The following is a 20,977-nucleotide window of genomic DNA, read 5'->3' as shown; positions in this document are numbered from 1 at the left end:
CTTCTGGATATCAGGAATTGATCTCATTATAAAAGTAACAGGCACCTACATATTCATTCAAAATTTTAAAACATTTAGAAAATAGGATTTATATATTCTTACCCAGACAACGACATACCATGTTTGTTTAGCTTTCTAATACTGTTCCATGTTTATATTTAAAAACACTTGGGGGCGCCTGGGTGGCTCAGTGGGTTAAGCTGCTGCCTTCGGCTCAGGTCATGATCTCAGGGTCCTGGGATCGAGCCCTGCATCGGCATCTCTGCTCAGCAGGGAGCCTGCTTCCTCCTCTCTCTCTACCTGCCTCTCTGCCTGCTTGTGATCTCTGTCAAATAAATAAATAAAATCTTTAAAAACAAAAACAAAAACAAAAAAAAACCACTTGAATATATAGTATATTATAGACTTTTCTTCCTCTTCCATAGGTCATGTGCCCTTTCAATGTTTATACATACTTACCAGAATTTTAGAGGGGGCTATAAATCCTACTGGAATTCTGAATCATAATAGATGTAATTAATTCCCTGGCTGCTAGACGTTGGAGGGTTGCCAATTTTTCATGTTTTACAAACATTTTCATAAATATTTCTAGGTCTGAGTCTTTGTGCACATCTACAGTGATACACTTAGAATAAGGAGTTTAATTTTTACTCTCAAAATACACACCATGGTTATCTCCCTTTGCACATTTATTTACCATACAATGACCATTAAAGAAGACGACTAGTCTTCAAGGGGAAAAGTTACCCTGTTTTTATCTTGGTTTTGACAAAGGGATGTTCATAAAGCAACAGAGGTCTAGAGGGACATGGGTGGGGCATGCCTGGCAGCTGAATTACCCAGTGAGCCGTTCCAGCTTCGCCTCAGCCTGTCCTAGGACCCAGGGAGATCCATGGAATATTCCTGTGCTCTATTTTCTCATTTTAAAAATGAGAGGGTTAGATTTAATTCCTTTTATCCATACCAAACCTTGGAATGTACGTTCTATAGCACGAAGGTCACCTTTGTCCCATCCTGGAAACCCAAGTTAAATAAACTCAATCAGTTTGGGAAAATTTAAAGGGCGCAAAGTTTCCATTTGTGATGTGTTGTAAGATTGCCTCTCTGTCCCAGCTGGTGGCCCCATAAACGAGGTATTTCATGAGCTGCCCAGGGTTTGCTTAATGAGGGAGCCATGTTATGCCATCAAATGTTTTTCCCTTTGGTGCCATCACTTTCCCCTTCTTATGCCTCTGAGAATTCAGTGTGGCACAGAGACAGAGTTTATATAAAGGAAAACTTGCGGTATCCAGAGAGAAGCTAGGTCTCAACCCAGAGCAAAACGTACAGATTTTAAGTTTCTCTTGTTTACTAATAGTTATTAAACTGCATAGAAAAAAAAAAATGGCAAAAAAAAAAAAAAAGAAAAAAAAATGGCTCAAGAAATGGGACAAAGTTGCGGACTTTTACTCACCTGGGTATAAGCATCCAATTCATTACTGAAGGAATAAAGAGAGCATACATACCCAACAAACGGAGGAGGAGGAACAGGACTCCCAGGGCGTAAGACTTGAGTTCAGGGCTGACTGTCCTACATGCAAAGAGATGAAGAGGAGAAAGGAAAAGATTCTTATCACTCCGCTTTAATTAACAGAACCCAGAGTCCTCCACGGCCATCCATCAGAGCCATTCTTCAGAAATTAATAGTTTTTGGGGTCCTTTTTTGTTTTTGGGCTTTCTGTTTAAAGTCTGAAAAGCAACTAACCACAATGACAAGATAAGTGTAGGAACTTGAAAGTGTGAATAATGGGGCTAATCTTGTCCTTGGAAGGAAGACATGCAAATGTGGTCCCTTAAGTCTTCGTTGAAAGGCATTTTGCTTTTACCAGGATAGGAAATCATCTTAACTTGGTAGGATACATGTATTGGGGAAATATGAACTGGGAAGACCATGTCTCTTATGCTTCACAAACAGCACCATGAACACCCTCGTCCTTCCAAGGTTATTCTGTGAAATCAACCAGACGAGCATTGGTTTGACACCGCAGACAGACCACTTGCAAAATAACCCATTCATCTATATCCAATGCCACTACCTTTTAAATGGGAAGAGTATCTTCATAGGGTCTTGGTTCTTTGTTTTGAAATGAGTCAATCACCCTGGCTTTGGTTTATCTAGAAGAGTCCGTTAGAATGAGTCTCTTGCACATTTTCTAGAATATTCTCAGGGTAGAACATTTTCTGGGATGAGTATGACAGTAGAGGTGGTTTGGAAGTGATGACCATTCCAGATAAAGGGGCCCTCCAGATAAAGGGGCTGATAACACATCTTTTTTTGAAATGCCTCTTCCCCTTAAAACTAGTATTAATTCAAGGCTTGTCCTCTCTCCTTGAGTCCAGGGATGACCTGCTCTTGTTCATCATGAGCACATCACAGTGACGATGTACTGAGTAATATATAAATTCTAGTGGGGTGGAGAGGGGATGTGAAGGGAGATGTATTTGATGGACTACATGCACACATGCTTCAGGACACCACTGGCAGAGAAACTTCCCCTTATGCCATTCCCATCCTAAGTCCCTAGGGGAAATGGGGTGGTGAGTACACAACTATGACCCCTGGAAGGACTTGGCTAGGCCTAAAACCAGCCCAGTGTGGCTCACTGGACTCACTTTGAAAACACAAGGAGGCTCAAAGACCAGAAAGACCCATACAGCGACAGGGAGGACCTAGGCAATCAACTCTGTAGAAAAAAATGTTAGAAACAAAGTCACCACTGGTTATCTTAAATCCCCTAGGATATCTAATACCCAGGATACATAACCTGACTATAGATTTACTAGCTAAAAGTATATTCTAACATGACCCCAGAGGTCATTCATCTCACCATCCGACGTTATCCATCCAATGACCTACCACCTGATTCAAGCTTTAGGCAGGCCTGCCTTTGGCTTCTTGGCAGAGCGACCAAAGGATGTCATCAAACCCAAAGGAACATGGATGTAGTTTTTACAGTCTCTGCCCTATTTCTAAGATTTCCAGTGAAAACTAAAAATGTGTTATTCTTGGGGAAATACCCATTTCTTCTTAATTATAAAGAGTGTGATACAGGCCAGCAAGTCAAGACTTTCTCTGAGTGATGGGAAACCATTCTTCAGCTGATGAAGCCAGAGACCCAAATAACATCAATGATGAGTTCAGCGTTTCTGGACAGAAGCACAGCCAGTTCTCTTCAGAACATACTTGTTTCCAAATCTAAGTTCTTCAGAGCTATTATCGGCTCCCTGGTTCTGCATTTTGCACATTCCCTTTAAGGTACTGAATTGAAAGACACCCAAATAAAGGCAAATTTTTCTTCTCAAGCAAACGTGCTGGCATAATGAGCTAGAATACTTATCACTTGAAATTTGCTTTCCTTTCAGCTCTCCTGTCACTAGGAATAAAATGAGCAAGGTGCTAAGATCTCTCATCATATCCTGTTGGGGAACTGGTTCCCATGGGGGGAGCCTTCCTTCTCAGATCGAGCTATGCAGAAATGGAAGGTTTGGGTCTGAATGTTACTGAAAGGTCTGGGCAAGGCCAGGGGTGGGGGCTTAGGTCTACAACTTAGGGGCTGATGACCTTGAGAATACTGCTTAAACACTCTCGGAGCCTCTACCTCTCCATCTGTAGAAGGGGAATGCTAATCAGGATATAAATACATAATTAAAACAGGAGCACAGTGCTGGCTCCGAAAGAGGGGCTCAGTGAGGGTCAGCTTATCTTCTCACCTAGGGGTGCTCTGTGCACTACAGTGCCATCACTCTGGCACGGGATAAGGCTGGCACATGCCTGGACTGTGCCCTCGTGTCTGCCTAGATCATCTAGGATGGCAAAGTGGACTGGGATGGTGACAGAATAAGGGGCACCCCGTTCACTTCGATGGACCCGATGTACAAGTCTGTGCCTCTCACAGACCCCAGCAGAGCACGGGGTTATGGGGTGGCCGAGACCCAGTCTAGGTCATACAGGCCACCTGCTGCTGATCTAGCCAAAGAAATCAAAATAGTTTCCTGAAAATCTCCAAGAGCTGTTTACCAAGCTGGGACTTGGAAGTGATTAAGATTTCACCTTTCTGTGTTTGCTCTGCCAGTTGCAAACAGTGAGCTGGCTTTTTTGTATGGAAGTCATGGAGAGCAAAGAAAGGGGACTAGCCACTGCTAACGGTCACGAAGGTCATTTTCTTCCTGCACCTTGGTGTCTTTTGTATGTGGCCAACACAATATAACTTCACGGGAATTTCTAAAAATGAAAAATAAGTTACCTGGAACACAGCCACCCCAGACCCAGACCTAGGACCTGACGGGCTTTGTCCACATGCATATTCTACATCATCAACTGCCGTATATAATTTAAATGCAATAGTTCACTCCACAAATACTTTTCGCATTCTTAAGGATTTTCATTATCCCATTGAGCTATGGTAGAGTACTATAATTTAATTCATTATTCCAATTCAGGTTTTTCTCCTATTATAGTTAACATAGTAATAAAAATCTGTCTGCACAGAGCTGTTTTTCTGGTAGAGCAGTATTTTCCTAAGTGGCGAGAGGCAGGGTTACCTCATAAAAAATTTGAACACTTTTATGACTCTTAATTCACAATGTTAGAGTGCTTCTTTGAAATCGGAGCGATGGGCTTTTCAATGCCCCCAGCAGTATGGGATTTGACCAGCGTTGCTACAGCCCTTCAAACACTGGGCGTGAATATTTAACACTGATTTCTCGTTTAGTAAGTACAGAATGGCACGTTGTTATTGTTGCCTTAATGCTTCTGCACATTAACAAGGCTTTGCTAATGACCTCCTTGAGAACATAAGCACTTTGCAGAAATACTCTTCCTTAGGAATTCATAACCGAGCCCGGGAAACGCGGTGGGCATGGGGAGAAAGACGGAGCTGGATAAAGCAGCTGGGGACGTGGGTAGGCACAGGTCACACTCAAGCGTTGCATTCCTACTTGTATTTCTAGCCGCTAGGAGGGAATTAGCCACATCCCAGTAAGGTGGGTCTGTGTTTGGTGTCACTTCCTGTGGTTCAACAAAGATTCTGGGTTATGGAGCATTCCATTTCTAGGTTCCTCAAACAACTCTAGATAACTTGGCAGATGTACACGTTACTCAGAAGAGGACCATAGGTCCCCTTGGAGGCAGCGCCCCTTCCCCCAGGACAGGTCCTGAGACACAGGGAGCCACAGACTCTGGGTGCCCTCTCCAACCATCTATTTGTACAAGAGAGGTCACTGTTGGCAGACCCGTGGCCTCCCTGGGACCCACACCACCGCAGGAGGCCAGCAGGACCAATGACATCACTCCCCGGCCCCAATTCAGAAACACCTCTGAGGGAAAATGGGCCCAAGGTCATGTGGCTGATCAGCGGTGGGACGGGAGCTGGACTTGAGGACTTGGCTAGTCCAGTGCCATTTCCGTCTTATTGCAATAATGCTGCTCTCTGTAAAAATTGACGCAGGACCACGGTTCCTTTCCAAATCACCTGCAGGGTCTACTCTTGGGAGGATATGAAGGTGTATCATCGCCCTTGGGCCACGCTTTCTGGTCTCTTGTGAGGTCCCGTCAGATGTTAACGGACCCCTATCAGCCCAGGGAAGCCGGCTTCCGAGACGCACACAGTACCTGACGTTCTGGCCCCCTGAGGACTGCCGGCGCTCATGAGGTAGGCAGGGGCAGGGTGAGAGGGGAGCCTGGCTCTCAAGTCCCCGGCCCTGAGCTTACCTGATAAGGATGATGACCGAGGGTGTCTGTGCCATCGCCCCAATCATGCTGCAGACACACATCACACACAGGAAAGTGAGGAAGGCCTCTTGGCACCCGGGACTGGGGCACTTTCCAGGAACCACAGTCGTGTTCTCGGGCGGGACGGTCGTGAGGCACGCACAGCCGGTGAGATTCTGAAACACAAGTGTTCAGCCCTTTTAACTGGGGGCAATCTCCCGTTTCCGAACCCAAAGCCATCCATCAGCTGGCGCTGTCACAGACTAATTCTGCATTCTGTGGCATTCCATTAATTAGGCCTGAATAAACGAGTTAGCTTTTTAAGAAGGCTGCAAAACACATGCAAATAAAGGAATATTTACGGGGAGGAGAGCCCGTGCCCCATCTCCTGTGTGTTTCACTTTCACGTTCCGGAATCCCTCCATAAGCTGTACCCTAGACAAACGCCCCCCCAATACAATTAGAGAGGAAACAGTGCCTTCCCAATATGATAAAACATTGCCAAATTAATGCTGTAATTACTTGCCAATTTGTCTTCTCTTTTATGCAGTGATAATTACAATGAAGTGTATTAAAATAAGTAAATCAGGTAACCTGCGCATTGTTGGTGGTTCAATGCCCAGTGTGGCACTTGGAACAAGGGACGTGCATTGTCAGGCACCAAGTTGCTGCTCTTGTGGGGCCACTGGAGGGGGCAGCTTAATGGGAATGTTCTTGCGCGGCAGGGTCAGCAAAGACGGCTAAGAGATGCCAGGAGCTTGCAGCAGACCACGTGCGGGCAGCGAGCGAACGCCCAAACCAGACACATTTATTAATACTTGATCCAAGCAGGGGGAAAGAAAAAAAAAAGGACTGCATTCCATTTGATCTTGCGGTGCTTGCCCAGCTGCCCCTGCTCCCAGGCATGGTCTGGTCCCTCATTCATCATCAGAGGAATTTCTGATGGCAACGGGAGGGGCAGGGGCCGGGAGAGGCAGTGCCAAGTGAGCGCCAAGCCAATTAAGGTTCGATAATAATAGTGCAGAGGCCTTTAATGAATACAATCATAAATGATTCATTGCTTTTCTTCTCGGGACTGCTTGGCTTTCAGAGCACACGCCAAGGAAAATCCTCCTGAGGGTCAAATAAATCCCTTTTGGCTTGCACATGCCTCCTCCTGTCTTCGTTCCTCTCCATCCTCCCTGTCCCTTTTCTCTTCCCACAGAACACAGCACAGGTGGGGGTTTTGCTCATCCCATCAAGCCACAGGGGATGTTTCAGGGGTGTCCAAAGGCTCTTAGGTGCCCCCCCATCCCATCAGGGTCACCCCATCTGGCTGTGCTCTGCACAGGGGCTTCTACCCATGGGGCAGAGGTGTGGGCAGACAGGGTGTGGGGCTGGACCCTTCTTCCTAAGCATTGTGCCCAGAGCAGGTGCCTCTGTGCAAATGGCCTGGTACTAGTACCCTGCGGCGTTTACTGTAATTCCCCCGAGGTGCTGGAGCCTTGCCTCTATGCCCCCTCCCAAACACCTCCTGCCTGGGGGCTTCCTGGCACTTCTGCAAAATTCACCTCCTTCTGGGAGACCTCCCCCTGCTGAGCCATGAGCCAGGGCCTTTGTGGGCCCTGAGGAGGAGGAGGACCGAGTCTGAGAGACACTCTCCTGAGCACTTCACGAAGCTGACACACAGCCGGTGAAGCTTAGCAGACGGTTTTAGAGGTCCTCTGCAAATGACCTTCCCCTGCGTTGACCAGGAGGCAGGACTTCTCCCTACCTACAACTTAAAATGCCCCTTCTCTCCCTACTCCGGCAAGGAAAACTTGCCAGATCCCAACCTCACAGCCACACTCCGCTAGCTGTCTACACTCACCACCTCATCCCCCAAGCCTCCCCTCACTCCGGCTGGGCTAGCTTCTGTCCCCCACAGACAGGAACCCGATCCTGCTAAGCTCCCTGGGGGCCTCCATATCCTGACCCCACCATCCACTTTTCTCTTCCTGGAGCCCCCCAGGAGCGCGTACCCATGAACCACTTTCCTCCCTGGCTTCCATAGCCCCAAAGCCCATAATCCTCCCAGACGCACCTGATCCGTCCTGCCCCGGGGGCTCTGAGCACGTTACCATCTCCAGGCAGAATGTGGGATCAAATGCCCCGAGCTGGATTCTGCCTGTCAGCTCAGCACTACTCCTCAGCTACGCTGGGAGCTATTTCCCCAGAATCCCCTTCCCTGCAGGGATGGGAGCTGGACAGGGGCGCAGGGGTGGGGTAGGGGGGACATGGGTGAGATTTAGAAGGCAGAAGTTAAGCAGAGGCCATGACCCTTCACAAGGTCAGACACAAGGATGATACCCATCTGTGGAGGTGCCCCGAAGGGGCCGGATGGCCCTAGCATCCAGTGTTCACACCTGCCCTCGTTTCTGCCTGTCCTGCTGACAACAGAGGCCCCGGGCCCACCTCTACTGATGTGGTTGTTTGCCCACGGACCTGGCTAGCACCCTTTCATCTCTCTCAGCAGCCAGGTGAACACGGCTTCTTGGGATTTTCCCACAAGCCCCCAAGTTCCCACCTGAGCAGGAGCTTCTGGGGATGGAGTGACTGTCCTCCAATCCTTCATCACACTCCTCCCAGATTTTAATTCCCCAACTCGCCCATGTTCACAGTAGCTCCGATTCCTACACTAAATTCTTTATCTCCAACATACTTGTGGGTGCTGTTTTCCTGACCAAACCCTGAGAGATGCACATCCCCCCCACCCCAACCTCCCCTATCTCTGCATCTCTTGCCTGAGAAGTGATACCCTATTAACTCTCTGGAACCCCTTACTCCCATGTCCGATCCTTTTTCCTCATGACTATGGGGCTACGGAGCCCAGACACCACTGTGGTTTTTCTCCCTAATTTATCCTCAGCTCTCCAGGACAGGGCTTTTCCCATGACAGGGAGTCAAGAGCTATTTATCGAACAAATGAACAGATCTCAAGTCCTATTCATTTCACCGTATCCTAATTCCTTCTCAAACCCTCAAATCCTTCTGTCTCTGATTCCTGCTGTGAGAAAAGAAAGGTCTGGGTCTGGGGGAGCTGAGAACCACATGGACCCAAATAGTTCCCAGGTATAAGTGAGGAACAGGCCCCTTGGGGATGGCTGTGGTCCTGCTTCATCAAGCATCCTAAGAAGTGAGCTCTGACTCGGCCTCTTACAAACGTGATGTGAGTACCGGAACCGAGGGGTCAGGGCCAGGACCCGGTGAATGAACCATGTGATTGGTGAGCTTTGTTGAGTTTAAAAAGTAATCTGTACCTGGGACCTACGCTCAGTCCTAGATTTTTACCCCCATACCGATGTGGGCTCAACTGCGTTATATTTACCATGAAAGGAAACTGCCGGGGTCCTCTCTGCTCTAAGAAATGGACCCACCCTGGATTCGGTCTGTGCTCCTGCCCCTAACGGAATGGGATCAAAATGAGACATCTTTCTCCCAGACTGACTGACGCAGCGATTGCCTGGCCCTGCCTGGTCCAGGGGGTGACTGTGTCCCTGAAGCCAGTGTCCTGGGAATGGAGTGAGTGGACGGCAAAGCTGAGGCCCCGTGGGATCTGCAACCGAGACCAGGGGAGGGAGGTGACAGTGCATGAAACCAGGGAGAGGGAGGAGACAAAAACAGGCCAAGGGCAGCTATGGGCTGACTGGACAAAAACGAGGCACTCGTAGGGTCATTAATGCCAGAAGTGGAAATACAACCAGTGAAGACGTAGCTTGCTGGTGCTCAGGAGAGAAGCTGCAGAGATTCTGGGCAAACCTGTATTTACTTATTCCGACTCAATTTATTTGAGAAGAGCTGTGGAAGAGGCTAGGGAGGAGGTAAGCCAGAGGGTCTGAGCAGGGACGCGTGAATGGGTCTCCTTTTTGGGCAGGTGACTCAGTCTGACACAATCACTGGGAACCCCTGGGTGGTCCCATGGTCTGCGGGGGGAAGGGCAGTTGGGACTTCCCTGCAACCCTTCCAAGAAGGAATCTAAGGGAACAGGCAGAGTCTGTGGCCATATGGCAAGAGATGGGGAACATCGTTCATTTGGGCTTGGGACACGAGAGCTGGGCCTGGACGTCACATGCTAAAGGACGCGCGGAGACGCTGGCTCCAGAGGAGCTCTTTGGGAACACGTCCACGCGTGGTGGGAAGAACCACAGACGAGGACCACACAGTGTCATCTTCCCCATAATTACAACAGGCGACTTCCCACTGATGGGGTTTCAGACTACTGTCCCATATAGAAAGGAAGCGGGGGGACAGCCTTTCTGCTGATTTAACCGGACATCTACATGGGAACCCTTCAACTTGCAAAAGCTCCGAGCAGCAGGAAGCTGGAAAGTACAGAGTGGACCTGGGTATGACAGGCTATCAATCCACTCTGCTGAAGGGAAGACAGGGGCTGGGATGCGAATTCTCACCCTGTCTGGATTTAACAGTCCCATCCGGCCAGTGGCAGATGGGTCTCAGAACCCACCTGTTGACGGTCACGGCCTGAGTAAAGGGGCAAACCCAAAGTACTCCTGGTACCCAGTATGTTCAACTGGTAAGAAAGTCCACCAGCCTCCAGGAGACTGGTTTACCGTTCCTGATCTGGGAAACTCCCTGTTTCAAAGGAATGTCTTCCCAGTTTGCCATTCAGTGGGAGGGAAAGTGGTCTTCTCTGTCTGGTGGCACATACGGACGCGTGTGTGTGTGTGTGCGCGTGTGTGTACGCACATGTGTCTATGGTCTGGTTTTCCCAGAAATAAGTGCGTCTTGATAGATCACATTGACAATCAACTGGCCTCTTTGCTCACAGAGGACCCGGCCTGGCCTTTGGAACCAGTGCCGACCCAGAGAGCAGAGTGGGACGGACTCAGAAATTCTACAAGAACTTATCCTACAAACAGACGTGCCCCGGGTACAACACAACCTACACACAACAGCAGTCACAACTCTGTTTTCAAGACCTAATGTTGTGCGGCAACGTGAGTGCCCATCACAGGGGCCGGTGACATAGGCCCCAACAGATCCCCACGCCGGAACACCACACAGCTCTCAAAAAGGCAGGAGCGACAACAAAACCCCTCACACCCAAGGTACAGAATAAGAAAGACCTTAGAGATGCGTTAAAGTCCAGTCGGATATACAATAAACTAGAAACAGTCGTTACTCTACTTGGCAGAGTGATGGGTCGGACGGTAGGTGAACGGAAGACAGTGGTGGAAAGGAGAGTTTCCACTTTTTTACACTTTTTGATTTCTGAACAATACAAATCTATCATCTACTAAAAAAAAAAAATGAAGAACTCAAGAACGTTACAAAATAAAGAAGAAATCAATGAAGAAGATAGCACAGCCACTGGAAACTGTACTCCGAGGCCACACTCAGTCATTAATTTAGAGTGAGAAATGTTTCTGCTCACATAATGATGGGATAAACAACTACAATAAAACTGGAGACCATGAAAATAGAAAAATTACTCTTTAGAATCTTGGGCTAATTTTCTATGGATGCAGGAAATCATAAGTGTGCTATTTTGACAGCTCGTATTACAAGAGAGGAAAAAAAAAAACACTTTTAAGCAGTGTTTTTCACAAATACTGGCAGATGAACCTGTTTGCGCTTAGGTCTTTTCCCCCCACGTGTAATACTGGATGCAACAATCACTATTAATGATACAAATAAAGCTGATTTCTAGGTTGAAGGATGACATTTCCAAGGGGACAGGTACGGGGGCGGGATGAGGTTAGAGGCACGGAGAGTCTGCTGTATTGAAAGGTAGGGAGTTACTCCCAACATTCGAGAACACTCTTTCTGGTTTTCTTTCTGTAATGTATTCAGTTCCTAGGCAGAAATGACAATTTTGATTAAAAGCTGGGCCTTCGTTCTATAGCTTGGTGGGGAAGGGAGGGAAGGAGTTTGCCACCAAGAGTGCTGAGATGCGCACTGCCCTGTGCGGCCGCCTGCCAGACCTCTGATCCCTTGTGCATGACAGCCTAATAAGGGAGGGACAGATGGGGACATTTTCCTTCCAGCAGTGACGTGTTCCCCTACGATTCCCTCGTGATCCTGCCAAGTCCCTCAGACCCTCTCCTGTCATTCGTTACTGTCCTTTTGTAGCTTAGAATCTCTTCGCCGCACCGGCCCAACCCAAGCTGGTATTTTTAGGTAAAGACCTCAGAGCTTATCACGAAGGGCACCAGCAACCCACGTACCTCAAGGCAAAGGGGATATTGAAAAACTGCAAGAAGAAATATACTCTCATGTTCCCTTTCAGGGTCACTGGCTGAAGGATAATAGCCAGGGAGAAACATCCTGGGATGAAAGCAAGACCTCCGTCTGCCTTCTGCTCCCGTAACCTGTAACGCACGTGCTGGAACACATCCGTGCAGAGCTTTAATTATCTCCTGCAGAAGTCGGGGCAAGGGCTGGTCTTCGGGGGGCGGGAAGACCCACGCTTGGCTCCAGCCACCTCAGGGAGGAAGTGTGGGCAGAACACAGAAGAGGAAGGATGTGGCTCATGCTCAGGTACCAGGAATGGGCACCAGGCCACTAAGCTTCTCCCTCTTTCTCTCCCCCCTCCAAACGGAACCGGTCCCCAGAGCACAGGGTCCAGGGCGGACACACACAGCACACGCTGTAATGTCCTTCTGTGCCTCTCCACTGCCAAACACCCACTCATACTTCACAAGAAGGATCCCCCCACCGCTCTTCCTCTGGGCAAAAATATCCACACACCTCCCTTCCTGCCTCACCTGCTCTGAACTAATTCCTGGTTCCCTCCAGGTTCACTGATCTCTCCACGTGTCTTCTTCTTTCTCTTAGAATGTAACCACCTATCCTTAAATGTCGGGTTGTTATTTTTTTTTAATAAAAAAGTTTTCTCCTTATTGAAAGAGGGATGCATGCTCATTTTAGACAATTTAGTAATTTGCAGAAAATGTGAAAGAAACATATAAAAATTAATTTTTTTGGTCCCTAGCCAGAGGTAATGTTCTGTGAACAGCTAGCTACGTATCTTTTATAAAGATCTTTCTGTGTAGAGATGTACAAATATTTAGATTTTTCCTTTTCTTTACTAAAAGGGATCACAATCTGTATATTTTTTTATAATATGCTCTTTTCAGTTAATAGTTCAGCTGTTGCCCATGGGTGTTCCTTTGTACACAAATTCTATCAATACATTAACGTCTCATCTCCTAGTAAACATGAGCTCCTACCTTTCCAGCTCTCTATCTCTAATGCGTAGCCTGAGATATATAGTAGATGTTCAGGGTGACAATGCCCTAGTTGGGACTGATTTCAGAAATGGTCACGTCTTCTGACAAGCCACGGCTGGAATGAATATAGACTTTTAAATCAGTTCTGGGAAACGGGGCCAGGCTCGACCAAAGAGCTTGCAAACTCCAAACATTTGAGGGCAAGACAGGAAGAAGAGAAGAAAACTGGTCCAGGTGTAAGGGGTGGCCAGAGGCAGAGACTTTGGCTAGGGGGATCGGATGTCTTGTCTGCAGGCTTGACCATTTCTGAGCTCCAGACAATTGCTACCCTATGAGGGTACCGGGTCAGGTCCCGTCTCATCCAACTTGTACAGAGAGGCCAGGAAGCCCGATTTGTGTATGAAATGCACAGACTGCTTAAACCGTGGTTCAGACCCCAATAAGCCCGTGTACGGGGCAGAGAGGGGCTATGAGCAATCAGTTTGCTTCTTCTGTAATAGGCTCATATGGCCCCTCGAGTCACCAGCATGGTTTCTCTGAGGCTTGACCACATAAAAGTGGGGAGGAACAAGACATCGAAGGCTGGATGCTCAGGGTCAGCTCAGACACTGCTTCTAGAAAGGTACAATTTGAGGAATCCATCCCTTCTCCTGGAGCAGCGGTTCTCCACTGTGGGCCCCCCAAGCAGAACCTATGGAAATATCTGGAGATACAGGTCGTTTCACAAAAGAGCAGGGGTTGCCGCTGGCATCGGATGGGAAGGGCCCTGGGATGTTACCGAGTGTCCTGCAGTCCCCCACAACAAAGAACGACACAGCCGCAAATGTCAGCAGTGCCAAGGAGACACTCTGGAGGGGAAAAGAGGTTCTCAACTCTGTTACGTACAAAAATGCATGGTGGGGGAGAGCTTTAAAAATTCCTGGTGCCTGGGGCGCCTGGGTGGCTCTATGGGTTGAGCCTCTGCCTTTGGCTCAGGTCATGGTCTCAGGGTCCTGGGATCGAGCCCCGAATCAGGCTCTCTGCTCAGTGGGGAGCCTGCTTCCCCCTCTCTCTCTGCCTGCTTGTGATCTCTCTCTGTCAAATAAATAAATAAAATCTTAAAAAAAAAAAAAAATTCGTGGTGCCTGGATCCTACCCCATAGTAAAGAAATCAGTTTCTAAGGACGAGGCTCAGGACTCAGATTTCAGAAGTTCTCAAGCAATCCTAACAGGCAAGCAGGACTCTGAGATCCATGAGGAAACAATGAACTTCTGCAAGCGTCCATCACGGGCCCCCCAGCCCTCCCCAGAACCAGCTCAGGGCTCCGCTCAGACAGGGGCTAGACACATACCCGTTGTCTGCATGGGGATACAGACATTGGTCTATCATTAGTCCCATGCACATGCGGCACCGGGCTTGGACTGACTTTCAACGTTCTACTGGTGGTTGATTATAAGTCTTTCTTTCTTTCTTCTTTTTTTTTTGGTAAACACTCCATTATTCAGTACATCAAAAGGCTACAACTTCCAGCAGTCAGTCAGTGGCATACCAACACGCTTTCCACTGGAATAATTACATCCGAGAGTGAAAGGTACAGAAACAATCTGGACAATATATTTATGCCAAAGGAAGCTTACAAAATTAACTCGCAATCTTTTTTGTTACCCCTCCTGGTCCTATGCAATAAAAAGAATTAGAAATTGCATATTAAACACAGTCCTGGAAACTGCCATTGCTCTCACTCAAGGAGAGAGGAAACGAGGAAATGAGAAAACAAATCCCCAACCAGGGCAGCAAGGCAAGTCTACCAGGAAACTACTAGCCCTAACCAGATTCCCCTGCAAACGGAATTATTCGATTGGTGACTCACTCACATTTAATCGAGTTATGGGCAATCTTCACAGAAGATTGGACAGAAGCTGTGAGTGGGGGAGGGACGAACAGGGAGCTTTAGTACTGAAAACTGCACCAGCCAACCTACCAGCCTGCCAATTGCTATTCAAGGGAGGGGTCAGCGGGGGGCAGGAGGAGGGGGCCTCCAGCCAGGTGTTCAGGAAGCCTGGGACCTTTATCCAGAGCCAAGGCTGGCACTGGAAAAACAAAGGTCCACAAGAGAACCCTATCCCTGGATGCAGGAGTAAACAACCTGTTCGACTGGGGGTGGGAGGGTCGGTCCTTGCCAGACGGAACAGGTGCAGGAGGACTCTGCAAGACAGGGCACTTATGTCGCCCTGGAGGAGGGGAGGGGCGGGGAGGAAGCTTCTGAGCTGCAGGGAAAGAACGGATCGTGCATCCAGGGGCTTAACAGAGGACTCTCCTTGCTAAAAGGAGCAGCGCGTGCCAAGGCCTGGAGGCAAGGGAGAGCTGGGTGTGTGCGGGGGGGGGGGGGGACCCCAGAAGTCCAGCACAGCATGTCGTCCTTCAACAGGTGGGAGGAGTGGGGAGTTTGAGGCTGGAGAGGCAGCAGGGCCCGTCTATGAAAGCAAGCTGGGGGTCCTGACTTTGAAGCATGCACAAAGAGGTTTTTTCAAAGAGGAGAAAGGTGAGAATCCCGAAGAGGTAAGTCACCGAGTCAGAGGAAGGCACTGAGGCTGGTTTTGGACAGACGGGACAGACCTGCATGTCAAGGCCAGGGCCATTCTGTCCTGCATGACCTGCGGGGAGGGACTAGTCTATAATCAGAGTAAAAATCATGCCTCCACCCTCGGGCTGCTGTGAGGATAGGTGAGATAAGACACACGGGGCTGGTGGGGGGGAGGGCAGATGATGGAGTGGCTGCCGTCACACCTGGAGAGCCAGAGGACTCCAGCAGGTGGTGAAGGGAGTGAGGGAAGAGGACGGAGAAAGCCCTCAGCCCGTGGAAAAGCTTTTCTGGGAGCTCAAAGAAGGAAAGTAGGAATGAAGGAGGGAGTAAATGCACCAGCAATATAACCCACCATTTGGCATTTTCTCAAAATACTGTAGCAGAGATCGAGAAGACTGAAATGGCTTTTTGCTCATTTTTGGACGGCGGCCTGAGATTTCTTTGACTCTAGGCCAAGCTGTCATGGACCGTGAGTGACAGGTGGAAGGCCTGCTGCCTGGCCCACGCAGACTCTGGGAAAAAGTTCGCTGCTGTGGTGAGCTCTACAGTTATGGGTGTTTTGAAGGCTAGATTGTCACAAGGGCCCCTTTCCGGGATACACACGGCTCTGTGTCCCTAAATCCCTCATTCATCCCAAGATCTGCCTCCATGGGGGAGAAATGGGAGTCTCACCCAGCCTGGGGCCCGGAGCTGTCCCAATCTCTGACTTGTAATCACAGGGAGAGAACCTCTCTGCTTTGTGGACAACACGAGGCCTCCAGTAATGAGAAGGAAAGGCAGGTATCTGGTGAAGAAAGGCTATGTCCGGAGGGAAGCAGAGAATCTCACTCTCCAATAATTGCATTCCACAGCTTGCTGTCTCAGCAGCTGGAAGCAGTCAAGGGCTTGGTTAGGCTCTCATTCAGTAAGACTCTTGCACATGTAGGATCAAGGGAAATGCAATTTTTAAGACAATTTTTTTTTTTTTTTTTGAATGCTCTGGAATAGAGACTTGTTTGGTCTCAGGACACCAGCCTATTTAATTCTTGAACCCGGACAATAACCAAAACTGATTTATATGACTTTCTGGATATTAAGTTGTTAATAAAATTGTTGTCATGAAAACGAATCGCTTGTATTTTATTTTAACCATTCGCGAGGCCTCATCCCCTTTTCTAAAATTCATTTCCACTCACATAAAGAAATTGCTTTATCATCTGATTTAAAAAAAAAAAAAATCAGTTTCTCTCCCCACTGTGCTTCCCCCTCCAGGGTGATTTATTTTCTCTATTGAAAAATGTTAATGACTGGCCAGGAATCTAAATGTTAAAAGCAAAGAAAAATGAAATCTTTGGAGATGAAAATAAGTGATCGATTTTTCTTCTTTCAGAGAAATTGCTAGCCCCAAAAGATGTAGAATATGGAAAGAAGAAACAAGTCATTACAACTCTAAACGCCTTTAAAGCAGACACTCATCCCTCTTCTTCTCATCTTTCTCTTCATCTAGACATTCCTGGACATTTCTAGAGCACGTCTGGATGCCAGCCCTCGCTGGGGAAGCTCACAGATCAGAGCAGATGGCAAACACTTTGAGCAGATCACGGCAATGAAATGAGAGAGCAGCCTCCGGTGGAGACAGGTGCCAAGAACCACAGAGGCAAGATCACCAAAGATAAAGAAGGGAAGGGATGGCTTCACAGAGAAGGGAGAATTCAAGGAGGGTACTGACAGGTGAGAGGAGTTGTGTGAATGGAGTGGGGTGAAAAGACATCTGTTGTGTTGGGGAAACTGCATACCACAAACTAAAAGGAAGTAGAGCTGAGGAAAGGGACTGAGGACAGACGTGTGCTGAAGACACAAAGCCAGTGCAGTGCCTAGATCTTATCCTGTAGGTGACATGGTAGCACGAGAAGGGGTCCTTTGTGGTGTTATGGAAGTCATTTTGGCTACAGTTCAGAACATGGGCCAGAAGGGGGCCGCCCTGAGCTGGGAGGCCAGTTAGGTAACTCTATAGGCTCTGGTCCAAGCAGGAGACCAGCAGGGCGTGCACCTGGGCAGTGGGGATGTGGATGCAGAAGACAGGCAGGTATGAGACACCCCCGGAAGGCGGCATCAGCAGGACTGGAGGACCAGTCCCTCAGTGTCAGGTTTGCACGAAGAGCACGTGAAAAACTGCCGGCTGATAGCCAACTGGACAATTCATGCTGAGAAGAAAAACCAACAAACAAAATGCAAAACCCCCAAAAACCAAAAAGCAAAACAAAACAAACTTTGGTGGGGGATGGAAAAAGGTGGGAGGTATCCAACTGATAATAAAAAGGCAAAGGAAACTGAGTAAGGAAGAGTTTAAATTAGTTATCAGTCTCAGGCTTGGAAGAAGTCTTCTCTGATAAACAGTTTTCTAGCCTTTCTTTACATACTTCTGTTGATGGGGAGCTCACTATCTGTTGGGTCAGGCTGTTTCACTGATACCCTTGGGGAGCACCTTGAACCATAATCTTTTTTTTTCTCTGGCTCCCTATGTACAGCTGTCTTTGAAATTTTTACTTTCGGTGGCTCCACGACACTTTCTGGAAACCTATTTGATTTAGCAGGAAGGCCTGAAGGACCTGTGTGTCCTCCCATCCTGCTGATGGAGGGTCCTCCACCAGAGTGTGGAGGGGTCTGGGAAAAAGTCATAGTGCAGGCACGCAATGGAATGTGTGTGGTTGCCCACTGCTGCTGCTGACCATGGATTTTAAGTTACTCTGGCCGCCTGCGTGCCCTGCCCCATCCCACCCCGTCAGAAAATCACCAATACCGTGCTGCTGCAGCCAGCAAAGCAGGCAGACAGGTAGGTGACGCCATCTGCCCCACACACTGGAGTGAAGGAATCGGTTTGGCATTCACAGTTTTTATTGCAGGGTGAGTAGGGGTCCAGGGCCAAGCCAGGTGCTGAGCTGGAAAAGAGAGGAAACACGGCACCCATCAGAGGAAGGGCAACTTCTGTTGGATCTCCCCAGTGACAGCCTTCCAAGCCCGACACCCCTTTCTTCTCCCCCTCCAACTCACCCCTCCCTGTCCTACAAGGACCAGCCCAGCACCACCGCTGAGAGCTGTGCACAAGGGTGCTGGAAACGGAAGAAGCCTCTTCTTTATCATTTGCACAGTGTACCCTCCGGGCTGGAGGCAGCCCACACTTGGGAGCCCCTCCTCGGTGTCGCCACTCACGACTTCTGCAGCCTCAGCCTGCTGCCCCTTCCCTGACCCAACACCACCACCGGGCACAGCCAGACACTGCCTTCTCCCCATCCCGGGTCCGTCCTGGTCTCTGTCTGATCCCTCCTCCCAGCAGGCAGCAAGCCTCGTGATGCTTAACACACCACTACCACGAGCTGGGTTCAATAACTCTCGTCTGTTTGATTGATTCAACTCCCTGAGAAAAATAACACAAGTTATTTTAAATTTCCTTTTGTGCCATTAAAGGCACAATTACCTAGAGCAAGCGAGCTGCAAAGGGGAGAAGGACGGAGTGCGTGTCTTTAGCTCCGTAAGAGAGAAGCGTCTCTTTCCAGCACCATTATTTTTAGCTGTGCCTCCTAGGGCTCGGAGCGCTTCAGAGTAAGGACGATGATGGCGATATGTGCCAATTGATATGCCAGGCACTGTCCCCGGTACTGCGTATATCATTGTACTAGTTCTCAGTGTGACCCCGTAGGGCTGACGGAGAAGGAAACTGAGGCAGAGCCAAGCTGAGTCGCCTGCTCGAGTATATCCAGCTCGTACATGGGAAAGCGGGGGTGGGGAGGGAGGGGACTGGAGCTCTACCAATTGGGGCAGAGTTGGCAGTTGGATTGTAGGCTTTTTTTTTTCTTTTTTAATGAAGAAGAACTTCATTATCGTAAGACCCCGTGCTTTGAACCACTACAAGTTTACTACTTGAGAGCTGGCACAGAAGGCTGGCGGTCTTTCTCTCCAAATGCTGTTATTTATGGCAGGCACACACCAGAAGGAGCCGCATTTGGGAGAGGGAGGAATGGGGGCTGGGCTGGGCTGGGGGGCCTGAGAGGCCATGGCGGTGGTAAAGGGGACAGAGGGGCAGTGTCTGTGCAAGACTATCCAGACAACACCCCCACCTGTGTTCTCCCATTCAGCCTGCTTGACCTTGTTGGAGGGGCAGATAAGCCCGGCTCTCCTCTATCTTCTGGATACAGGACTATAGAAGAAAGCCTGATAGCCTGCCTGGAGGAGGAGACTGGTATCCTGCAGGTTGACGCTGCTGCAGCCTTGATTCTCCAGACTGATCCCCAAGCAGCTTCAGAGTCTCACACAGAAAGGGGGAGAGCTGTGGATGCTGGGCACGTAAGCACTCTCCATCATTCCCTCTGGGGCCGTTCTGACTGGGCCAATTTTGGCTCTAGGCCAAAGTCTTGGGCTAGTAACTAGGAAAAAGCTGTCCCATAAGAACCAACTTCCTTCCCTTCTTCCTCTTTTCTCCTTTTATCCCCTACCCCCTTCTCCCTCCCATATTTATCAATACCTACTCTGGGAGAGACCTTATAATTACTATGGGAGCCCGATGATCGCTTCTGATAATTTCTGGAATGACTGAAATCTATTCCGTCTTTCACTTAAGGCTGAATTTTAAGGGGAACCTGGGTGGCTCAGCTGGGTGAATGTCCCACTCTTGATTTCATCTCAGGGCTGTGTGACTAAGCCCTGTTAACGGGCCCAGTGCTGGGTATGAAGCCTGCTTAAGATTTTCTCTCCCTCTGCTCCTTCCCCCACTTCTTTCTCTCTCCCCTCATCTCAAAAAAAAAAAAAAAAAAAAGCAAGCTGAATTTTAAAATAAAATTCATCTGTATTATCTATCTTCAGTCGTTCAAATGCCAAAAATGGTAACAGGAGTACTGTTGGGAGTGTCTCCCCCGTGCACTCCCGCTGAGCGGAATGCTCTGAGCTCTCCACCCAAAAGGTCCACTCGGGACCCTTCAACCCTGGGAGGAAGATAAGATATAGAAGCATCTTCGAACCCTCCACTCATGGCCACCCCCCGGGACAAAGCCAGCTCCGCTCCCCCTACCACGGAGAAAGAGCCCAGGCATCCCTAGGCAGGCAAGGGAGGAAGGGGACATTTCCAGGACTTACACGTTTCCATAGGGAACAGTAACCCCAGCCACGGGGCCTGTGTCGCAGCCCAGGAAGAGGAAGGAGACGTAGCAAGCTGTGGACACCAGGTTGACGAGCATGGCCATCCGAATGGCCCCAAGGGCAGAAAGACTGAGCTTCTTCACCAGGAGACCGCCCAAGAAGATTCCCAAGCAGGCACAGGGGATCGCAGTCATCCCTGGGAGAGAAACAGGGGGCGGGAACCGTTAGCAGGGGACGCAGGGCGCATCCCAGCAGACCGATGGGTGCCGGGTGTGGGGGGTTTAAGCCCTGCACAGGCCAAATTCCCAGTGACCCCCACTGCCGTGCTGCCTCCCTCCAGGCTG

General features: G+C 49.0%; 1 protein-coding gene across 3 annotated transcripts in view; it reads right to left on the bottom strand.

Moving 5' to 3' along the window:
• Positions 1-20,977, bottom strand: part of SLCO3A1 (solute carrier organic anion transporter family member 3A1) — a 298,277-nt gene that overhangs the window by 26,621 nt on the left and 250,679 nt on the right. For all 3 annotated transcript variants that reach the window (XM_047735586.1, XM_047735585.1, XM_047735587.1), the window contains exons 6-9: positions 20,631-20,829; positions 18,304-18,442; positions 5,750-5,925; positions 1,506-1,570 (exon numbers count right to left, since the gene is read on the bottom strand). In XM_047735586.1, coding sequence (XP_047591542.1) covers positions 1,506-1,570; positions 5,750-5,925; positions 18,304-18,442; positions 20,631-20,829 — 579 coding nt within the window. The remainder of the gene's footprint in view (positions 1-1,505; positions 1,571-5,749; positions 5,926-18,303; positions 18,443-20,630; positions 20,830-20,977) is intronic.

Source organism: Lutra lutra, chromosome 7, assembly GCF_902655055.1.
Source record: "Lutra lutra chromosome 7, mLutLut1.2, whole genome shotgun sequence".
Taxonomy (NCBI): Eukaryota; Metazoa; Chordata; class Mammalia; order Carnivora; family Mustelidae; genus Lutra; species Lutra lutra.
The sequence above is the reverse complement of the archived record's forward strand: the minus strand, read 5'-3'. Positions and strand labels throughout refer to the sequence as shown.